Raw genomic sequence first — 22,763 nt, forward strand, 5'->3', positions numbered from 1 at the left:
AAATTTAACTTTTTGGTCTAAATTCAAAGCATTACGTCTGCCGCAAATCTAACTGCACATCACCCAGTTAACACCATCCCTACTGTCAAGAATGGTGGTGGCAGCATCATGTTATGGGGCTGCTTTTCATCAGTAGAGACTAGCAAGCTAGTCAGGATAAAAGGGACAATGGACGATGCAATGTACAGGAGAATCCTTGATGAAAACCTGCTTGAGTCAGCCATGGATATGAAACTGGGTCGGAGATTCACATTTCAGCAGGACAATGATCCAAGGCACAAAGATAAAGCAACACTGCAGTGGCTGAATAAGAAAATAAATGTTCTTGAATGGCCCAGTCGAAGTCCTGACTTTAACCTAATTGAACATTTATGGCGAGGCTTGAATATTGCAGTCCATCGATGATCATGATCAAACTTGGCAGAACAAAAGCAATTTTCACATGAAGAATGGACAAAGATTTCACCATCTCATTGTACAAAGCTGGTAGATACCGAACCAAAAAGTCTCATTGCAGTCATTGCTGTAAAAGGTTCTTCCACCAAGTACTGACCTAAGGGGCTGAATACTTTTACCACCAGTGAATTTTGATTTGTACATGTTTTTTGCAGGTATTCCTGATACCTCCTTCAACTATAAGTGTTTAGTTTGATCTCTTCAGTTATGAATAAAAAAGTTAATTTGGAAAAATAGTTTCGACATAATTCGTAATGTATCCAAACATGGCATTTATTGGTAGAATGAAAATGAATGAATGATCGTTTTAAGGCCATTTTTCCCCGCTACAGCGGGGGTTGGCCTTGCGGGCCCCATAACAATCATGGTTCCCTGTTTGAGGCAATGTTTTATGGCCGGATGCCCTTCCTGACGCCAACCCTTGGTCGCCTCTTACAATGCGCAGGGATACGGTGTACCTATTCTAAATCGGGGTACACACCGTGATCATTCATCCCAGCAAAGCTGGTATTCAATTTGCCGACCTCGGAAGGATGACAGGCTGAGTCAACCCCCCTGGCGTTAATTCAGCGATTGACCGGGATTCGAACCCAGGATCCTAGGATCCCAAGCCGGCACCCTAACCGCTAAGCCAACACCAGGCAACACCAGGCATTTATTGGTAGGGGGTGAATAATTTTGCAGGCCACTGTATCTATTTCAATGGTCAGTCATTGGAAGAGGCTTAGTCTCTTGAAATTATTGGCTTCATGATCAATGAGTCACGATATCTCTTGCAGGAGCCCTGTTGCTGTTGTTTCGTATGCAGCCTGTGGCTGCTGGTTGCATCATTTCTCTGGAAACGCGTTTGTGCCACGATTTGTGCCAAGATTGCATTTATCTCGATTAACCAATCATAAGGGGGAAAAGTATCAGAAATCTGCTAATTGACCAAATCCAGACATATCAGAGGATGTCAAACACTCAGACGTCTGGTGGTAAATAAAGGTACAAACGGAAAGCGAAGAGATCCGTCAGGATAGTTTCTTAATAGTCTCTTACCAGGATCTCCACAAAGCAAGATGTTAATTTCAGATCTGCAGTTACCACGACCCGTGCTGCTGAAATCCTTTCGAGTCCCTCCGAAAAGTTGGAGCAGTATGCCCTGGAAAAAAAACAAAAAAAACAATGATAAATCATTTAATGCAGCGGCTCTTCATGCTTTACTCGGCCATTTCATTCTGAGCACACTGTATGCATCTCGCTGCCTAGCCCGATCTGGCTCACTGGAATCTTCTTTCTAAAGATATGAAGCTTCGGCAGGACTATTGTGGCGCCAATAAGTGACGATATTCATTTGCAACGTGTTACGATCCTACCCTCTGCCCGAGGCACCACATTGGCCGTTGAGCCCGACTCTGGCAACACATTTTATGCTGCCTTACAAACCATTTGTGCCCAATTTGTTCATACATTGTTGGCAGCCAATCAAGCAGCAAGAATAGATTGCCTTAAAGAAAAAGATCAATCAAGAAAAAAAAAGGGATAGGAGGATTAAAACTTACCCCATTTAAAACTTGGAAAGCTTTTGACAAATCAATCATCCTGCTTGAGAGGTTGGGGATTTCTTTATTTATTAAGCCTCCTATAGGATAGGGGAAGGTTGTTACTGTTGTAGGGTTTATAGGATAGGGGAATTAGTGACCTCAATTTTTCATGTTTTTTTTTTTGTTTTTTTTTGTATACTGAATCGAGGCTCGTGAAAGAGCTAACATTTACTTCACAAACAAATCAACCAGACAAACAAAATATATAAAAAGAGGGAGCGGAAAACAAGATGGGGAGAGAAGGGGAAGCACACAAACACAACATTTGAGAGCAGGGAGATGTGTGGAAGGGAGAGGGCTTGGGGGGAGGAGGCGTGGGAAGGGAGGAGGGGGGGGGGGAGGGAGAAGTATAAAACACAAGGACACCAAGGACTTCCAGGACAGAAGTTGGTATTTCAAAAAAGTGGAATTGGGGTGAAATTAGCGGGGGTAGCAAAGATCAAGGTTTTGGATGGGGGAAGATAAGAGATGGTGGTGAACAGCTGTTTTAAAGACCTGGAGGGTGGAGTGGGATTGAAGAGAGTGAGGGAGTTTGTTCCAGAGGCGGGAGAAAAGAGGGATGAAGGAGTGAAGGTGAGCAGAGAGTCTTGATTTTGGCAGTTTGACCATAAGAGGGTTGCAGGCAGATCTTGTGCGACCTGTAGGAATATTTGCGGGACAGAGCCCAGAGAGAGCTGGGGGGGCAAGGCCAGAGAGGAGTCGGTAGAAGACAGAAAGACCACCAACCTGCCTGCGGTGAGTGAGTGAGAGGCCCGTGGAGTTAGCTTCATCGCGGGAGATTCCAATGATTCTGAATGCTTTGGTTTCAACAGCGTGAAGACGAGCTAGGTGTGAGGCAGGAGCACCAGCCCAGAGGGGAGAGCAGTATTCCATTGAGCTGCGGAAGAAAGCCTTGTATGTGGTGAGGAGCTCAGGTGTGCCAAGGAAGGACTTCGCACGACGGAGGATGCCCAGTCGGCAACTGGCTTTGGAGGCCAGATTTGAAATGTGGTTTTCCCAGGAAAGATCATGGCAGATAGTGAGACCCAAAAGCTTGAGTGACAGAACTTCTTGGAGAGGATTATTCAGAAAGTGGATGGGAGGGTTGTCCAGTCGGTCTTTTCGGAGAGACATCGTAAGAGTGTGAGATTTGTCAGGATTGAAATACATGTTCCACTTGTTTGCCCAGTCTGTGATTTTGTCCAGGTCTGCAGAGAGTGAGGAGGCTGCAGACTGCCGATCTGAGGGATGAAGAACTACAGAGTTTCTTAAACCCCAAGGAGTATGAAACCACCACTTGGAATTTTCTCTTTTTCCTGCACTCCTAAATTTCCGAGCAACATCAATCATGGCGGAAATACGTCATTTAGAAAGTCCCGTATTAACTTTGTATACACACAGTGAGAGCAAGTACTGTGCCATGCTGTAGTTGTTACAAATAGTAAATTGTACGTAGTCTGGTTTGATGTTTTAGTAGTGGGAGTGGAGGAATTGACTTCAATGTCCATAAATGAATGCCGGCAGATGGGACAGCCAGTTTAATGACCATTGGAGGAATAGCACAACATTGATGATTCACCCAGCCAGTGAAACACTGGAACGGCAGTTTATAAATGGGTCTGGTTTCAAACCCAGGCTAGAAAGCTCAGAGCTGGGTGTGAAGAAACATAAAATGCTGCATAAATACATAATCCTCTTTCAGGAAAAGGACGGAACACACATGCAAGTATTGATACGAGGGAGAGGCTGTATCTCAGCTGATTCAGGACAACCAAGCCAGACGTCTTTTTTTTGGACAATTCACGTCTTTTCTGCCTGGTTAGTTGCAACTGCTGGCAGACAAAAGAATAAAACTGGGTCCTTTGCACCTGGTTATATACAACCCATAAGTGCAAAGGTTCACCATTGTTGATAGAATAACAGCTAATTTTCGCTCGACGAATTAACGCTTGCGTACGGCCGTTGAAGTCCACAACGGCTGGACAGCCGATGTACCGGATGTGAAACGACGACACGATGAATCTATATATAGCACATCTTATTCATATAATAATGCAAATTTCTACCGCACACCCTTGTAAAATACTGCAATTACAGTACTCCACTTCATATGACAGGAAACTATCTGAGTTGATGGACAAACCTGGCTAGACTTGGAGGGCAACTCCCCGAGCTCGAAAACACCGTTTAGGTACAGCACTATCTTTAACTTTACAAATTCCAGCATTGTTCAGCAGAGCTGAGGGCACATCGCCTCACACCGTACCTTCTTTATTTCCTCGTGGCCAAAAATACTAGGAGCCAATGCGGCAGCGAGACGTTCATAAATGTCTGGCTTTTTCGACAGCTCCAGCAAGATCTCTTCCCTCCCAGGGGGAAGAGTATGTTCCCTAGTGCCGACCTTCCCCGAACTATCTTCGTCGAGTAACAGCCTATTAACGTCTGCACAGCGGAAGTGGACAGCGTCCACATGTGTGCGGTACACCGAGCGCACAGAGCTGGCTCGGGGATGCACGCGTGCTGGTGCTGCCCGGTAAATGCCTGCAGGGAACAGAACATAGAGATGAAAATTCAGATGTATTTCTCATATTTCTCCAATAATCCAAATTATTTGTGATGTTTGAATAATTTAAACAATTTAAACGTTTTTACCAGAAACGGTGACCCGATCTCCCGGCTGTACGGCATCCACAAGATCTCCGTGGGCCATGATCACCACTGTGTGTGGGGTTTGCCCTGCCGGCATGTCCTCCGGGGCTTCTTGTAGCTTTATCTGCAAAAGAAAACAAAGGATTAGAACATGAAGGTCAGCATTTCATCTCGCATGACACGTTGGAATACATGTGACGATAGGAAAAGAAAAAAACAAAACAACCTGACATTACTAATCTTTTGCCATGCAGTGGAATTCAACGCAGGTTGGGTTCACTTGCATTCCAAACTATAAAGACCAATCAAAGATTGCAGATCCGCGCCAGGACTTGTTTTGTGTCAATTGTATAAACTTTAGAGAGATACTCCATTGAAAAAAAGATAACATGCAATACTGAATACTACCAGGTGGCATTTGTATCCTATGTTGGCATATTACGTGCAGGACAGACTGACAGAAAAATGGACCCAAATGCAATACCCTCTTCCTCTGGCGAAGGTAAAAAAAAAGAAGAAGAGCATTGGCTCAATGTGATGAATAAATCGAGCATTTCATAATGAGATAGTGTATGAAGCTTATCAAACACTTAAGTTCTAACATGCACTGTTGCAGGCATCACCATCTGCTTGTCAGAGAACAGCGACAAGTTGTGTACAATAGCGGGACCATGTGAGGTGTTGCAGTTACGGCACACTGCCGGCTCTGCAATACGTCCCCTGTCGATTGCGACACGCGACGTGGAGAAACACACCTGCAACCGACAAATCAAACCTCATAACACAACACAAATGTTATCAACTTCAGATATAGATTTTCGCAACATTTTGGTGGTGGCTCGGTTATCCGTCTGGTCTTCACACACCAATGATACTGTTGCTGGGTCGTTGTTTTAGTTTCAGCATCTCGACTCTTTCTAAATAAAGCCTCCCAAGCGCTCGGCTGGCCTGCGGAGATTATCTCTTCTAGGGATCGGGATAACAAGACCGTTTCTGTTCCAATATTCTTCACATACATTTTCACAATTGCGCAGACACATCATCCTGATACAATTACATCAAAGAGGCCTGGGCTAATCAAAACACAGAACAAGTCGAAACATGCGATGATTCCTTTGTTTGAAGACATTGGAACTAGTGAAAAATTACAGTCAAGGAAAGGCCTTGCCATCACTTTGTCTTCAGGATGATTTGTAATTGGAGGACTGCAGTGGTCATGAAACAAACTCAAGTTCACAATCAAAATGTTTCAACATGCCCCGTGTTCCAACTAGCTTTGGTGTCCTCCTCTTCCTTTAACCAACAGATACGACGACCGAATGAAACTCCCTCTCCAGATTAGGAGGGATGAAAAAAATAATTAAGGATTCCAGTCTTGAGATAGGCACCACCACAGACGATTATTCCAAGGATATGGAGGGCCAGAGCAAGGGCCAGACCCAAACGGCACATCCCTGATCGCAGGAAGGCAGGGGGAACTAGAACGGCACTCGGTAGAGCACAAATGTCTGCCTTGCTGAACAGTTTACGTATCGTATTCCACTGATAGGCCTGATCTCGATCTGATTCTGAGCTAAAATCCAATGGTTGTTCATGTCACCTCACCAACTCATCCACCAAGTTTCGTCATAACTCATTCACAACTTTTTGAAATATCGTGCTACATATTGTTTTTGGCCCCATCTCTCAATGATGAAAAATCTTACTATAATTCACCAAATGTCCGTCCGTCCGTTCGAAGGTACCGCAAAAACGGCTCAACCGATCACAACAATATTTTGGATGGGTATTCCTGGGACCCCTGGGAGTAAAATAGGCTACATTGTTTTTCCAATTTTTCCAGGTTTTCCAATTTTCCAGTTTTTCGAAACACGATGGAATAATATTTACCGATATGAACAGTGATGTGGCTTTTGTTGAAATTCTACAAATACTGTTTATGCTACGTACCATGAGAGACTAGATTGACTCCTGTCGAACTCTTCTTATATAAACGTGCGGCTCCGAAGTAACATGGCAGCGTGTGCAAAGCGACTGAGAAACAGGTGTAGCGGCCGCTTCCGTGTTACAGATTCGGCGCACACTCTTCGCACACAAACGTGCGACTGAGAAAGACGTGTAGCGGCCGCTTCCGTCTTGCAGAATTCAATCTTTTTTCAAAATTGGCGCCATGTACTGTTTAGATTTTGATGATTTGCGTGTGATGTGATTCAACGGATGTTTATATGAATCGTTTAAAATAAATTTTAAAAAAGCCTTCTGATATTTTGCCTTTTCATTTGGGCTTCGCAATGGAAGCCCCGCCCCGTTGCTAGTCATTTAAAATTCTTGTATCCAGATCCAGATCTTCACCAAAATTGAATTAATTTGTCCATGTGACATATCCAACCTGTTCACCAAGTTTCATCCGAATCTGTCTATAACTATTTAAAATATCCTGCTTACAGACAGACAGGGGTGAAAACACAGTCTCCATCCACCTTTGGTGGCAGAGGAAATAAAAGTGGCCTAATTCAAGCATTCGCACCTGGCAACGAAAAAATGCTTCTTGCATCTCCGGAATGAGTTGAGAGGTGCGGATAACCATGCCGCTGATGGTTATCAACTGGTCGATATCTGTGGGTAGTGAAGGAAGACAGGAAGTTGCGACAAATCAACAGAGTACATGGAATTTCAACCTTGGATACCAGTATATTGAGCTGTGTGTCCTCACAGGAATGCCATAAAGAACAGGCAAATGCTCTGGTTACATACACTTCATGGACTCAGCCAAAATGAATCAGAGTTAATGGTGGCATACAGTGCACCAAATATTGGAGACTGATCGAGGCAAAAACAAGAAGATGTCATGCAGAGCACGATACTTGCAAAATCCACACCTCCCCAAAATAAAAAGTTGCCATGGATAAATTAAATTGCTCATTTCATTAAGATTAAAATTGGCTATCTTAATGAAAGCCCAGGTCAATCAGATTAAAATTGATGATTTTTCAGATGAAAATTGATATTAGAAGTTTGACCTCGAGTTGACCTTTGGCCTTTTGATCTCAAAAAATGTTGGCTTCCCAATTCAATGATGCACTATGTAATTGCTGTTTAAGTTTCAGGTTAATTGGATGAAAATGGATGATTAAGATAAAAAAATTACTTTATAAGCTTGACCTTGAGTTGACCTTTGACCGTTTAGCCTTAAAAAGATTTGGTTTCCCAATTCAATGAGGCACTATGCAACTGCTGTTTAATATTCATGTCAATCGGATGAAAAATGACGATTTTTCAGATGAAAATTGATTTTAGAAGTTTGACCTTGAGTTGACCTTTGACCTTACCTCAAAAAATAGGTTGTTTCCTAATTTAGTGACTCAATATGCAAATGCTGTTAAATTTACAAGTCAATCGGATGAAAAATGACAATTTTTGAAATTTGACCTCAAGATGACATTTGTGAGCTAATCTTTCCTTTTGATGAAATTTGACCTTTGACCTCAAAATCAATAGGCTTCTTCCTTATCACCAACTCTACCATCTGGTGAAGTTTTGTGAAGATCGGCTTAAAATTGTGACCTGTAGGCGTTTGACAGCCAGCCAGACAGATAGACAGAATAACGCACAATATCAACCAATGTACTTGAAAAATCTTTGATTTTGCAAGTAATAAGTGTTGCGTTACATTTTTATGGATTCAGATCTATTGGATTGAACTTTTACAGGCTGAGCTTATACAGAGTACATTTCACCGGTAATAATAAACCTGCTTCGGGATGCCGACCCAGAAGATGTATCTGTACTCGATCCTTAAGTGCTGAGCGTCAAGCAATGGAGCAGCACTACCATTGTTAAAGTCTTTGGTGTGACTCGGCCAGGGTTCGAAACTCCGAACAAACTCGAGTCAGAGCAGACATTCTAATCAGAATGCCACTTACTCTGTTTATTAAATACACAAGCAAATTTAACTCCAATCAATTTAATTGACATATGTGGGGAAATTACATGCCCAGACCATGTAATTTTCCCCACATACGGCATGTCAATTATTTATAATCCTGTTCATTTATCTAATAAATTTAACCACAATTCCACTCCAAACAAAATGGCACTCTAACCGCAGTGCCATTTAAATGCTGAACTGTTCAACAAATGCTGAATAGTTAAATTTGGCAACAAGAAAACAAACAAACAAAAACAGGCATTTTAAGGCCATTTTCCCTGCTAGAGCGGGCAACAAGAAAACACCAAAACCAAATCGTTTTAATGTTGTGAAAGATTTTGGCAAACTAATTTCAATGTAAGAAATAAACAGGACGCCGACTAAGGTATGCCAACAGCCATGGGACGCAAGGGTGTGCTGACGTTTCGGCCATTAACACTTCGTCGGAGGAAAACAGTGGCAAAGGGTTAACGCTGTTTCTTTTTCTACCTGCTCGCTAATGCAGATCAACACGAGCGAGCTTTTGGTGCACTAATGTTAAACTAATGTTAAAATTCATTCGTTTTAACAAAAATTGTCATCAATCAAAGCAGAACGACGATGAGAGGAATTATGATGAAAGAACACGACAGTGAGAGCACTTGTACATCAAGGAAATGGCAAATTAAATATTTGGTAAAGCAAAATACACAAAAATGATGTTGCCGTGTTCAGCAATTGTCTTTGGAAAAACTCAGTTATGACGGTGTTGAGTTCCATTCAATATTGGACTTCTCTCCCACGTGCGAATCCTTACCCTCGGGGTTCAGGAACCTCATGTTCCTTGTCTGCGCGGCATTGAAAGGCCGAACCTGAACTTGCTGCTCAAGAACAGCTCCCGGAAACTTTTCGGCCATTAATTCGACAACTGCGAAATCAAACGTAGGGATCACTTCCTGTGGAGAAGAGTAATCGAGAATGACAGGGAGGCCAAAAAATTAAATCTTGACCAAAATAGCAAAGCTAAGTAAAAAAAAAAAAGTTCGAAAAAAACAAACAAGTGAAATGCAAAAAAATGCACAAAATTGCAGTTCTATGCAAGTGTAAATAGGGTTACATTTGTAACTAAAACGGCATTCGGTAGAGAGCAAACCTCCGCCAGAGTGAACAGTTTATGTTTTGTATCCCACTGATAGGCCGGATCTGGATTCGGAACCGAACCAAAATCTAATCGGCTTCTTCTCGTCACCCAACCATCTCGTACACCAAGTTTATTCATAACTCGTCCATAACTTTTTTTAATATCATGTGTTATATATCGCTTTTCGCCCGATCTCTCAATGGTGAAGAATCACTTAAAAAATTAAATATCTCTCGTATCCGAATCCATATTCAGATTCAGATCTTCACCAAAATCGAATCAATTCGTCCTCGTCACACACACAACTTCTCCACCACAAAAAATGAATGAATGATCGTTTTTAAGGCCATTTTCCCCGCTAGAGCGGGGGTTAGCCTTGCGGGCCCAATGACAATCATGGTTCCCTATTTGAGGCAATGTTTTTATGGCCGGATGCCCTTACTGACGCCAACCCTTGGTCACGTTCTTACGATGCGCAGGGATACGGTGTACCTATTCTAAATCTGGGTACACACCGTGATCATTCATCCCAGCAAGCTGGTACTCAATTTGCCGACCTCGGAAGGATGACAGGCTGAGTCAACCCCCTGGTGTTAATTCAGCGATCGACCGGGATTCGAACCCAGGATCCTAGGATCCCAAGCCGGATGCAATATGCAAATTAATAAGCAAATGCTTAATAAGCAAAAATTAATTCAGCAATTGACCGGGATTCGAACCCAGGATCCTAAGATCCCAAGCCGGCACCCTAACCGCTAAGCCAACACCACCACCAACACCACCAACCACACCACGTAACCTCTCCACCACGTTTCGTCCAAATCCATCCATAACTTTTTGAGATATCCTGCTATGTATGCTTTGGCCCTATCTCCCAATGGTGAAGAATCACTTGAAATTCCTACTAGCCAGATCCGGATCTAACCAAAATCTAATCATTTCGTCCTTGTCACACACGGTACACCTCTCTGCCAAACCTCGTCCAAAACCATCCACAACTTCATGAGATATCTTGTTCACAGACAAACAGACAAGCTGACAAATGGGTGAAAACAACCTCCATCTTCTTTCATTGGCAGAGGTAATAATCTCGTAAGCACGTCACCCACAATATCAATTGATAATGCAAACCCCATGAGTGCCGATTGACTGTAAGCTTGAATAACAAGAGAGATGATCGATGATCAACCATATTCACTGCTGTACAGGGATCCAAACGGTAGTGCTAATGTTACCTGTGGATAGCAAATAAGTTGCTTGTACAACAAGGCATCAAAGGCCTTGAGGTGGTTGCAGTTCACGTTCAAGAAAGGCTCTCCAGTGAGAGCAATCTTCAAAGAGAAAGATATATTTAAAAAAACAATGTTAGGAATGAAACAACCAAACTTTGTGGTGTAATGGTGAGTGCGTCCAATTGGCGGTTTGAACTCCAATCAAACCACGTAACACTTTTAAAATGGTACGCGCTGCTTAATTGCTTGACGTACTGCATTTAAAAAAGGATAGAGCATAAGCAAACAACCATAGGTTGGCAACTATTGTGCAGGCTTCATGGGCCTACTGGACTCCTCCTGTAGGCTGTATTGAAGTTCCTTGTAAGGGAACTCATATTATTATAAAACAAGGGAAGATAAGAGGGAAAGGGCACAAATGCAAAATGGTGCTTCTAAACAGGCTGTTGGGATGTCCATCTGGAGAACCAAATCTATCTAGTTATATTTAGCAGGGCAACTGATATGATGAAATATAATGTTTCTCAAAATGCCACTAATAAAACTATTGTGACATGTTACAAGTCGTTTGTTCAAGTCCCACATCATCGAGGGCAGGGTCGACACTAAATCAAATGATGCATCTTCGGTGCCCTGTCTCCATTTGTACAACTTCTGAATACCTTATGAGGGGGCAGCAAAGGCAGGTAGGGGTAAGGCAGTAGCGGGGGCAGTTAGTGCTGAGGCAGTAGTGAGGGTAGGCAGTTGTGAGGCAGTAGTGAGGGCAGGCAGTGGTGAGGCAGTAGTGAGGGCAGGCAGTGGTGAGGCGGTGGCGAGGGCAGGCAGTGGCGAGGTGGTAGTGATGGCAGGCAGTAGCGAGGGCAGTTGTGAGGCAGTAGTGAGGGCAGGCAGTGGTGAGGCAGTAGTGAGGGCAGGCAGTGGTGAGGCAGTGGTGAGGGCAGGCAGTGGCGAGGCGGTAGTGATGGCAGGCAGTGGCGAGGGCAGTTGTGAGGCAGTAGTGAGGGCAGGCAGTGGTGAGGCGGTGGCGAGGGCAGGCAGTGGCGAGGTGGTAGTGATGGCAGGCAGTAGCGAGGGCAGTTGTGAGGCAGTAGTGAGGGCAGGCAGTTGTGAGGCAGTAGTGAGGGCAGGCAGTGGTGAGGCAGTAGTGAGGGCAGGCAGTGGTGAGGCAGTGGTGAGGGCAGGCAGTGGCGAGGCGGTAGTGATGGCAGGCAGTGGCGAGGTGGTAGTGATGGCAGGCAGTGGCGAGGTGGTAGTGATGGCAGGCAGTGCCAAGGATGTAGCGAGGGAAGGCACGCGTGAGAATGCACCAATAGAGAGGTAGGAATGAAGGGAGTTTTTGTTGGTGATGAAACGATTAAATATGTACAGGGTGTTCCAAAAAGACCTGGACAACTTTTTAAACAAGGAAAAGGTAATAAGGTTTACCTCTTCCAGACGCTGCATGTAGATCGGTTCATTGAGGTTCAAACCTGCCGTCTCAGGCTCCACGGAATCAGGGTCTTTAAAATTCACCAGGAAACTCTGCAACAATAACCTCCCATTCAACAAGGAGCACTCGCCATGTTTCAATCAGTGTGCGAAAAACCGATTAATCTCTGATACGTCACAGATTCATGTGAAGCATCGTCAAGATAGGGCCTGGCAAAGGTTTGGAGGAAAATTGGCGCGATCAAACTGATGTCTAGAATGACCCAAATCATCCAGGTGTCATTAGTTCCTGACCCATAATATGGAGCCCTGACCTTGAATCCAGCCTTGCTGGCAGCCATGGAGACGTCAGTGCCCCAAATGACCAGCCTGTTTCCTTCCGTTCCATCACCGATGTCACTCGTCACACCCTGAACACACACAAACCATAACGTGAACATGCCTGAGGATATAGTCGAACACAAACATTAAATGAAAGATGTTAATGCAGTGTGGACAGTTTTAAATACCTGATTAACAGAAGAAAATAAAAAAAACATCCTGTAATTATGAAGGTTGGCAGAAATTTTACAAACCATTATTTGGACTGCAGCAGAAGTCCAACAGTTGTTTGGTTCCAAAGACGCGCGTCTTGACACGTTTAACTATCAACAACATTGGTGATGGGCTCTTTTACCAACAGCGTTCCGTTGTTCCGTTTCTTCCATTTTGAAGGCGGTTGTGGTGCAGGTCGTTTGTGAGGTGATGCAGCAAAATGCAACAAAACGGGCATCAATGTTGAAACGGACCCATGTGCGGTGAGAGACGTGGTACGCAACGAGAACAGAGCAAAGAGGGATGAACGCAAAGTCGATGCGGACGAGATAGGGGCCTAACAATTCACACAATCTCTTCCATCGAAGAGAAGAAGGAATGTTAGTGGGAGTTCGGGTACCCGGAAAGTAATGGCTCTCTTCAAAAGGCATCTCGAGATTTTTAGCTCAGCTGGAACGAGGTTCAGGGGAGCTTATGCGATGGCGTGTTGTCCGTCCGTCCATAAACACTTGAAACTTCTTCTCCGAAACCGCTGATGGGATTGCAACCAAATTTGGCACAAATGATATTTGTTGTGTTCTGAATAAAGTTTGTTCACGGCATTAAAAACATCGGGGTCTAAGCGGGTTTACCGGGGTCAAAGTGGATCCAGGTTTGACCCCCCAAAATAGGAATTTGCTTTTTCCTCTGAAACTGCAAACACTATTTCGATGAATCTTGACCACAACCTTCATATTCCCTGATGTACCAATATTTGTTCAAGGCATTGGAAAAATTGGGGTTTTAGGATGTACACGAAGTGGGGGGGGGGGGGGGGGGGAGAGGGGGTTGTCCCCCAAAATAGGTATTTTGTTGTTTCTCTGTTTAAAATCTTATGATTATGTTAGTATGATTCCACATGCTGCCCTGTCTTCTAGAAACCATTGCAATTGGTTTAAAATATGTTTAGTCGGTGCAGTATAATGTTTTTTTCCACCAGGTCAGTGCCAGGGGTAATGCCCCAATGTTTTATTCATTGTTCAACAGCGAATACCAGATGGGACAGCTGACATCCCCTCCAGAACATGGCGTACTCACCGATACAACGCCCTGCCTGTGAAGCACCAGGTTGACTGGTGCGGACTATCATTCATTAGGCTAAATGAAGAATCATCTTCAATAAAATAAATAAACAAAAATGAAACAAGACAGACCTGTGGCTCGGAGAGGTTGAGTTCCCGCTGCTTGCGCGTCGAGCCAATATCTGAGCGCTGGCGCCTCGGTGTGCCCTCAGTGCGGGAACTCGGAGTGCCGTAGCTGAGAGGAGAGCTCGCCTCAAGCAAAGGACCTGAAACATCAACATATACTTGGCGTATGGCCCAGTTGATCTCACAAAACAACGCATAAATAAATAGACAAATAAGTAAAGTAAATACATCAACAAAAATAAAACTCGAGCGAATTTGATGGCGCGTCATCTCAAATCTCCACGCTTCGCACCTAAAGCAAAGTTCAAAGATGGCAAAAGGTTTCACCAGCAATGACCCAATATAAAAGTTAAATTGTAAAAAATTCTGTTTTTAATTTTTTATATAAAATATACAAGATCTAGTGAATCTTTCAGATGTCACCTAATAATGGACCAGGGAGGTTGGTGGTCCATAAGCACTTCCTGCTCACCTCAAGGAAAAGTTCGTTTTCCCATGAGAGGTGAACACATTTTGCTGAGTAACTTTGTTTGGAAAACAGAATATCCCTCGTAATTTATCGCTTGCTGAAAAATCCATTGCTGCGAAGATTCTTTTCAGTTAGTACAGAGTTTTGGTATAAAAAAAGAAATGAATACTGGACACCACATACCTTTCCAGGACTTTAGATACACTAGTGGGACTGTTGGTCTCGTGGACCAAATTTTCATTGGTCTTCACGGCCTTGTAGCATACTTGCCTGCTGTAGTGCTTGAGCATTAGCTTGTCTTTCACCAAGGCCATTGGGCCCCCACAGCTCCAAACCCCTGAAAGAGTCCATAGCTCCAAACCCCTGAAAGAGTCCATAGCTCCACCCCTCTCCCTTTCTTGCCTGCAGAGCCCTATCACACAATGTGCATCACGCCCCCCTTTACATTCCTATTGCTATCCGGTCCCACCCGGTGACATTTTAAAAAAATCCTGCGCGTGCGCAGACAGAAATCTAGAATCCGAATCTGAATCTGATGAGGGCAAATGAGCCTGAAATCTGGATAGGTGGCTTAGTTTAATACCTTGTAGAGCCATAGATCATTGTTTTTTTTGTTTTTTTTGTTTTTTGTATACAAGATCGAGGCTCGTGAAAGAGCTAACATTAATCACACAAAAAGTCAAACCGACACACAAAACAAAAGGGGAGCGGCAGACAAGATGGGGAGAGAGGGGGAAGGACACAAACACAACATTTGAGAGCAGGGACAACGGGAGAAATGTGTGAGGGCGAGGGCTTTGGGGGAGGTGGGAGAGGTATAAAACATGAACACTGCAAGGACTTCCAGGAAAGAAGTTGGAATTTCCAAAAAGTGGATCTGGGGTGAATTAGCGGGGGTAGAAAAGATCAAGGTTTTGGATGGGGGAAGATAAGAGATGGTGGTGAACAGCTGTTTTAAAGACCTGGAGGGAGGAGTGGGATTGAAGGGAGTGGGGGAGTTTGTTCCAGAGGCGGGAGAAAAGGGGAATGAAAGAGTGAAGGTGAGCAGAGAGCCTAGATTTTGGCAGTTTAACCATAAGAGGGTTGCTGGCAGATCTTATGCGACCTGGAGGAATATTTGGGGGACAGAGCCCAGAGAGAGCTGGGGGAGCAAGGCCGGAGAGGAGTCGGTAGAAGACAGAAAGACCACCAACCTGCCTGCGGTGAGTGAGTGAAAGGGAGAAGCTGTTCAAAACTAGAGGGAGATTCACGCAGGTGACCAATTTGCATGGATGCATCATGCAAACAATCTACTATTCATACATTCTTTCTTTGGTGTTGAACAGTTGTGGGACAAAACAGATGTTCAATTTGTTTACACATTGGTAATCCATCAATCCTTATGTTGACCAAAAGTGGTGCTAAACATACCATGAGTACCAACGGTCATACGGGATTGAGCGGGACTGGAGAATGGGGATGGATTCCTGTGTGCATTGACTGGAGGGGAAACCGGCAGCATCTGCAGGTCGCTGGATCCGGGAGAAGTGGGAACCAAGCGTGACTGGTTTTGCGTGGAAGATTGCCCTGGGCGGAGAAATAAAACCAAAGGCGGATCAAGCCATAAACACAATCACTGTTTTTCAAATAAAATACACAGCACGTTATTATATATAAAAAAAAATAACCACCTTTAGAGGCCATTTTTCCCCGCAAGGCGGGGGTTGGCCTTTTTCGGGAACCGTGGTTGTTGTTGTTTTTTTGGTCCACTTTTTGCAATGTTTTACGGCCGGATGCCCTTCCTGTCGCCAACCCTTTTCGCCGCCTTTAACGACAGGGAATTACCAGTGAACTGGTACTCAATTAGCCGACCTCGGAAGGATGAACAGGCTGAGTCAACCCCCTGGCATTAATTCAGCGATCGACCGGGATTCGAACCCAGGATCCTAGGATCATAAGCCGGCACCCTAGCCGCTAGCCCAACACCAGGGATCAATAACAGCACGTTATTGAAGGCAATTAATCCTGTTGTATGTGGATGGACATCAAACTGGACATCCCATCTGCCAGCATTAGTTGGAGGACGTTAAAGACAGCTGGGATCCTTCATGAAGCGGAGGCGAGCTATAGTCGGCAGAATGAACAAACTACAAATTCCTGCCTGGACTGTGGGTAATAAATGCTCTGGTTTTCTTCGAGACTCCTCGACACCAGGTTACACTACTTGCTATCTCAGTGGGTAGATCCTGTCTGAGCAGCAGCTTCTGCACCATAAACTAATTAACCAGGTCGTTCTCCCGTTTCACCTGAACGGCCTTCTTTCAATACGAAAGGCACCCAACATCATCACACATTACAACTCTGAAAACTTGTCAAATTTAGATCGACAAACAACGTGCAATTATATCTGTTAAAGCGGACAAATAAAGAAAAGTACAGCGATGCCACCTCAAGTCATGAATACCGATCGATTGAAATGCATGTTGAGATCCACATTCACCGGGCTGCATGTAACACAGTGAAATTCTCAAATCCGCATTCCTTGGGACCGAACAGTATTTGGATTACAGAATTTTTCAGATTTTAGTATATGACAATTTATTTCCTTATTTATTTATTATTTTTGTATACGAAGTCAATGGTCGTGGAAGAGCTATAACACTGAATGAATCAGGATGCAACAGAACAAAAGGAGCAGTGGGGAGACAGAGAAAGAGAAGGGAGAAACACCAACAGCAGGGTTGGAGGACAAAATAGAGGGAGAGTTGGACAAATGAAGGATGTAGGAGGAATGAGGGGCAGGGGAGGACACATAGGCTTTGTGAAGAAGTTGAACTACCATTTTATGTTTGCTTACAATTAGTCTAGCAGTCTGAGGGGGGTACATGCATTAGTCTACACAGTTTTTTTTGCCGTTTCATGACCTCAGAGATCAAGATTCCTTGGAGTGCCAACCTGAGACCCTTGAGCATTTTTTTTTTACAAAAGCCATTAATTTACAAATTAAATGCCACCAATATAGAAATTACTAATTTAAATAACATCTCAGTAAGTTATTAACCAAACTTCACAAAAAGATGTCTATACCAACATTTTCAGGGATTATGGTTCTGATGAAACAAAATTGACAATCCCACTTCAATTTACCCTATTAATGTGCAAATTCGATTATGCTATTCATATCTACAACGACACTCTTCAACGTCACGACGTCAACTGATATGCCTCTGCCCACATTATTAAATCATTATAATACTTGTACCAAGTTTGATTTAGATCCATTCAGCTGTTCTCAAGTTATCACATTATTATCTGACATGACCTCTGATCTTGACCCCAAAATCTAGCCAGTTAATATTTACATCATTATATACATACCTGTACCAAGTTTGAATTAGATCACTTTGGCTGTTCTCAAGTTATAGACATATTACAGACTTTGACCTCTTGACCCCAAAATCTACCCAGTTCATCTTTACATCACGATACATACCTATCTCTGAGGCTATCTCTGAGGCTATCTCTGAGGGCCTTTCACTCACTCACCGCAGGCAGGTAGGTGGGTGGTCTTTCTGTCTTCTACCGACTCCTCTCCGGCCTTGCTGCCCCAGCTCTCTCTGTGCTCTGTCCCCCAAATATTCCTACAGGTCACACAAGATCTGCCAGCAACCCTCTGATGGTTAAACTGCCGAAATCTCGGCTCTCTGCTCACCTTCACTCTTTCATTCCTCTTTTCTCCCGCTTCTGGAACAAACTCCCACACTCCCTTCAATCCCACTCCTCCCTCCAGGTCTTTAAAACAGCTGTTCACCACCATCTCTTATCTTCCCCCATCCAAAACCTTGATCTTTTCTACCCCCGCTAATTCACCCCAGATCCACCTTGTTTGAAACTCCAACTTCTTTCCTGGAGGTCCTGGCAGTGTCCATATGTTTTATACCTCTCCCACCCCCCCCCCCCCTTCCCATGCCCACCCCAAAGCCCTCTCCCTCCCACAGATCTCTCGATGTCTCCATGTCTCTCGGTCCCTGCTCTCAAATGTTGTGTTTGTGTCCTTCCCTCTCTCCCCCCATCTTGTCTACCGCTCCCGATGTTATATGTTTTATGTGTCGGTTTGTCTTTCTGTGTGATTAATGTTCGCTCTTTCACGAGCCTCGATCTTGTATACAAAAAAAAAAACAAAAAAAAAAAACCTGTACCAATTTTGGTCAGGACCCCATCACTGGTTCACAAGTTATCGCGTGGTAACAGGATTTTTACCCAACATGACCTCTGACCTTTGGCCTTCGACCTCATGACCCCAAAATCTAATCAGTTAATCTTTACCTCATTATACATACCTGCACCAAGTTTGACTAAGATCCCTTCAGCCGTTCTCAAGTCATTGCGGTAACAAAAACCTATCACGGACGGATGGACGGACAACCTGAAAACATAATGGCTCCGGCGACTTCGTCGACGGAGGCATAAAAATAGATACTTCTCACTGACTAAATACAAATATTTTGTTTGTTGCAAACTGATGCTGCATCGGACTACATAATTGATGAAAGTTACTTTGAAAAGCCATGTGGAGGGCTAACGGTCGAACCAGATCGCATCCACAGCCTCAATAGCACAAGCAAAGGCAGGATGGTCCAGCTGTGGATCTGGAGAGGCATTTGGAGAGTGATGAACAGGTTACCATTAGAAATCACAAGGACTGTGTTTCATCTTACACTTCAAAGACACATCCAAAGACTATTGAAATGATTAGGTGAACCATCAGGTGAAAAAAGAAAATATATATAAATAAATAAATAAAACTGTGTGGACACGAATGCACACTTCACCAAAAGATAGTGGTCTGACTGCCAGACTAAATGCTTTGTTACCCTCGTAAACATTTCCTCAACACTCATTTGTTTCATGAAGTTTGGTTTCTCCAGGTGAAGGTTCATTATTTCCTGTTGAGAGATCAAATTCATTCCCTGCAAGAAGCTTACATACTGTTCTCCAAGTTTTACTCCCTCATCAATCGGAATCTTCTGCTTTTTCTTTTTTTCTTCACTGGTACTTTTACTGTCATTATTTTCTTCATTGGGGTTAATAACCATGTCAACAATCTCTTCATCTGTCATCTTGCAGAACACAGGTGTTTTTCACTGTCGCAATTCATCGACTCCAAGATGTCATCGTCATGCAAATCTTTGGCCACCTCAGTGTTCATACCCCTTGCATAACGTATCAATTCTTCTGTGCCAACTTTCTCACTCAAAAGTTTGAAACCTTCAGTCTTCAGGTTTCTCGGTGACATTGAACATGGTAAGTGGTCATATGTTATCCCAGATCAGTGTCAGTGCCCATTTGGCAACTGACCAAATACAGCTCTTGATGGTGAACTCCTTGAATGTGGCAATCACGCCGGAAGATTAATCGGTATTAAGCAGACGCTTAAAGTTCGAATTTTGTTCGGATTTCGGCATATTTTGCATTTTCGGATTTGAGAATTTTCACTGTATACGAATGAGCTAATCCTCAATCCAAAGGCATGGTATTTAAAAAAGAATTACAATTCCCTCTGTGCCCATCAATGTGCAGCATGCGTATATAAAACTAGTGAATCCACATCGCTACATTCCCCTCCATCTTTAACTCAAAGTTTCGGTTTCTCCCCTCTTATTCGCACTTCCCTTCCTTTGGTCAAACTTATTATTATTATTACTAGCAACGGTACCCGCCATACGGGTGGGGCTCCAATTGGGAGGACCAAATGAAAAGGCAAAATATCAGAAATTGAAGGTTTTTATTATATTTTAAACGATTCATATAAACATCCGTTGAATCATATCACACGCAAATCATCAAAATCTAAACAGTATCTTTAGAATTTCAATAAAAGCCACATCACTGTTGATAATCGGTAAATATTATTCCATAGTGTTTCAAATCGTGATCGATACACTATGATCGTGATGATCGTGATCGATAATCGTGTTCAGAATCGCTATGTCGTATGTAATCCCGATACATGTACCAAATTCCCGATACGTGTTGTAGCGGTTCCCGCTGAATGTACACAATCGCCTTGCACCTGCCAGGACGCGGCCAGGGCGCGATCGCCATGCCGGGCTCGTCCGGACGGGCCCAGACGCGCCTCTCCTGGGCATGCCCGGACTCGCTGTTCCCGGGCACGCCCGAACCTCCCGGGCACGCCCGGTCTCGTCTTTCCCGGGCATGCCCGCTCTCGCCTTTCCAGGGCTCGCCCAGAGCGCCCGGGCACGCCCAGCCTCGACTTGCCAGGCCGCGTCCAGGACGCCCGGGCATGTCCAGACTCGCCTTTCCAGGGCTCGCCCAGAGCGTCTGGGCATGCCCGCTCTCGCCTTTCCAGGGCTCGCCCAGAGCGCTCGGGCACGCCCAGCCTCGACTTGCCAGGCCGCGTCCAGGACGCCCGGGCATGTCCAGACTCGCCTTTCCAGGACTCGCCCTTGACACCCGGGCATGCCCGGTCTCGGTTTTCCCGGGCAAACGCCCCGGCATAAATGTGTATATATATTGCTGCCGGAAAAACGGGCTTGCGTACACCTGAGCTGTTTTGTTTCAATAAAGCAACTCGGACGAATTCCGTCTTTGGTCGCGTCAATTCTTTCGACTCACGTTGGAGCGCAGCTCCTTCAGTGTAACTGTACCAAATCAACAGTTAAAAGGATTTTGAGCCGATAGCTGTTACGGCCTTGGCAAGGTCGATGGAGAGAGCGATCTGTTGGTGTATTCACCGCCCAAATAGCTATGTGGAATTCTCTCATGTTGAGATTAAACGTTGCGGCTGTTACGGCCTTGGCAAGATCGATGGAGACAGCGTTTATTATACTTTTAATGAAGGACACTGTCTCAAGCCCCAGTCCCCATCACGGATGGGGCTCAGCGGTTTAAACGAGCGTGACGGCGAAGGGCAAAGTACACGCTCATACTCCGTGAAAAGTGTAGCCGCCGTGTCGCCATCTTGGTTAGCACGACTCGACCAACGCTTCGCGGATCTCGTTTGTTTTGAACGTGTCCCAGATTTTAAAAGCCAGACAACTGTTAAAATGCCATTTTGTGCGGCAATAAACTGCTCCAATCGGTTACGGAAGGGTTGTGGAAAGACTTTTCACAGCTGTTTCAAAGACGTTTAATTAATTGTCCATAGTGCTATGGAAGTACATAAAGTAGTTCCATCATGGTTTCCTATTGAAAAACGATCGCACAAAAGGTGAAAAAAACGCAATCGCTTTTCCCTCTGAATTACGTGCAAACGCATGACGGAAATCACCATCGCCCAGCATCAAGTGCCAGCCAAGATGGCGCCTGGTAACTACATCTCCACCTGTGTGGTGTGAATGGCAATGGTCATTCTATATATTTTCAGTTCAGTGGTGCGGCCCCGGACATCGAAGGGCATTAAACGTTCATTAAACATTAAACGTTCATTAAAGGATTACGAAACGAAAAACATTATGAAATTACGTTCACACCGTCACGTCAAACACTACCGTGAACACATACATCGTCACAATGAGAACATCGTCACAATGAACGTTATGCGAACACGAATGTTATGCGGGAGTCCAAACCTGAGAATGCTGGAGACCAAAGCTGAAATTGGGAAAACTAAATAGCCTATTTTACTCCTGGAGATCCCAGGATTACCCACCCAAAATATCTTTGCGATTGGTTCAGCAGTTTTTACGGTACCTTCGAACAGACAGACAGACAGACATTTGGTGAATTATAGTAAGATCATCACAATGAACGTTATGCGGGAGTCCAAACCTGAGAATACTTAAGACCAAAGCTGAAATTGGAAAAACTAAATAGCCTATTTTACTCCCGGAGATCCCAGGATTACCCACACAAAATATCGTTTCGACCGGTTGAGCCGTTTTTGCGGTACCTTCGAACAGACTGACAGACATTTAGTGAATTATAGTAAGATTATTATTATTATTATTATTTTTTTGTATACAAGATCGAGGCTCGTGAAAGAGCTAACATTAATCACACAAAAAAAATCAAACAGACACATAAAACCTATAATAAGGGGAGCGGTAGACAAGATGGGGAGAGAGAGGGCAAAGCACACAAACACAACATTTGAGAGCAGGTACATCGGGAGATCTGTGGAAGGGTGAGGGCTTGGGGGGAGGTGGGAGAAGTAAAAAACAAATGGACACTGCAAGGACTTCCAGGAAAGAAGT

General features: G+C 44.2%; 1 protein-coding gene across 2 annotated transcripts in view; it reads right to left on the reverse strand.

Annotated features, from left to right (window-relative positions):
• MCM4 (minichromosome maintenance complex component 4) overlaps positions 1 to 22,763 on the reverse strand; it is a 46,451-nt gene that overhangs the window by 21,962 nt on the left and 1,726 nt on the right. For both annotated transcript variants that reach the window (XM_068127186.2, XM_068127185.2), the window contains exons 3-13: positions 15,979 to 16,134; positions 14,106 to 14,239; positions 12,693 to 12,788; positions 12,376 to 12,471; positions 10,954 to 11,049; positions 9,395 to 9,533; positions 7,198 to 7,286; positions 5,294 to 5,425; positions 4,674 to 4,794; positions 4,288 to 4,562; positions 1,498 to 1,600 (exon numbers count right to left, since the gene is read on the reverse strand). In XM_068127186.2, the coding sequence (XP_067983287.2) occupies positions 1,498 to 1,600; positions 4,288 to 4,562; positions 4,674 to 4,794; positions 5,294 to 5,425; positions 7,198 to 7,286; positions 9,395 to 9,533; positions 10,954 to 11,049; positions 12,376 to 12,471; positions 12,693 to 12,788; positions 14,106 to 14,239; positions 15,979 to 16,134 (1,437 nt within the window). The remainder of the gene's footprint in view (positions 1 to 1,497; positions 1,601 to 4,287; positions 4,563 to 4,673; positions 4,795 to 5,293; positions 5,426 to 7,197; positions 7,287 to 9,394; positions 9,534 to 10,953; positions 11,050 to 12,375; positions 12,472 to 12,692; positions 12,789 to 14,105; positions 14,240 to 15,978; positions 16,135 to 22,763) is intronic.

Source organism: Myxine glutinosa, chromosome 10 (assembly GCF_964187855.1).
Source record: "Myxine glutinosa chromosome 10, kmMyxGlut1.1, whole genome shotgun sequence".
Taxonomy (NCBI): domain Eukaryota; kingdom Metazoa; phylum Chordata; class Myxini; order Myxiniformes; family Myxinidae; genus Myxine; species Myxine glutinosa.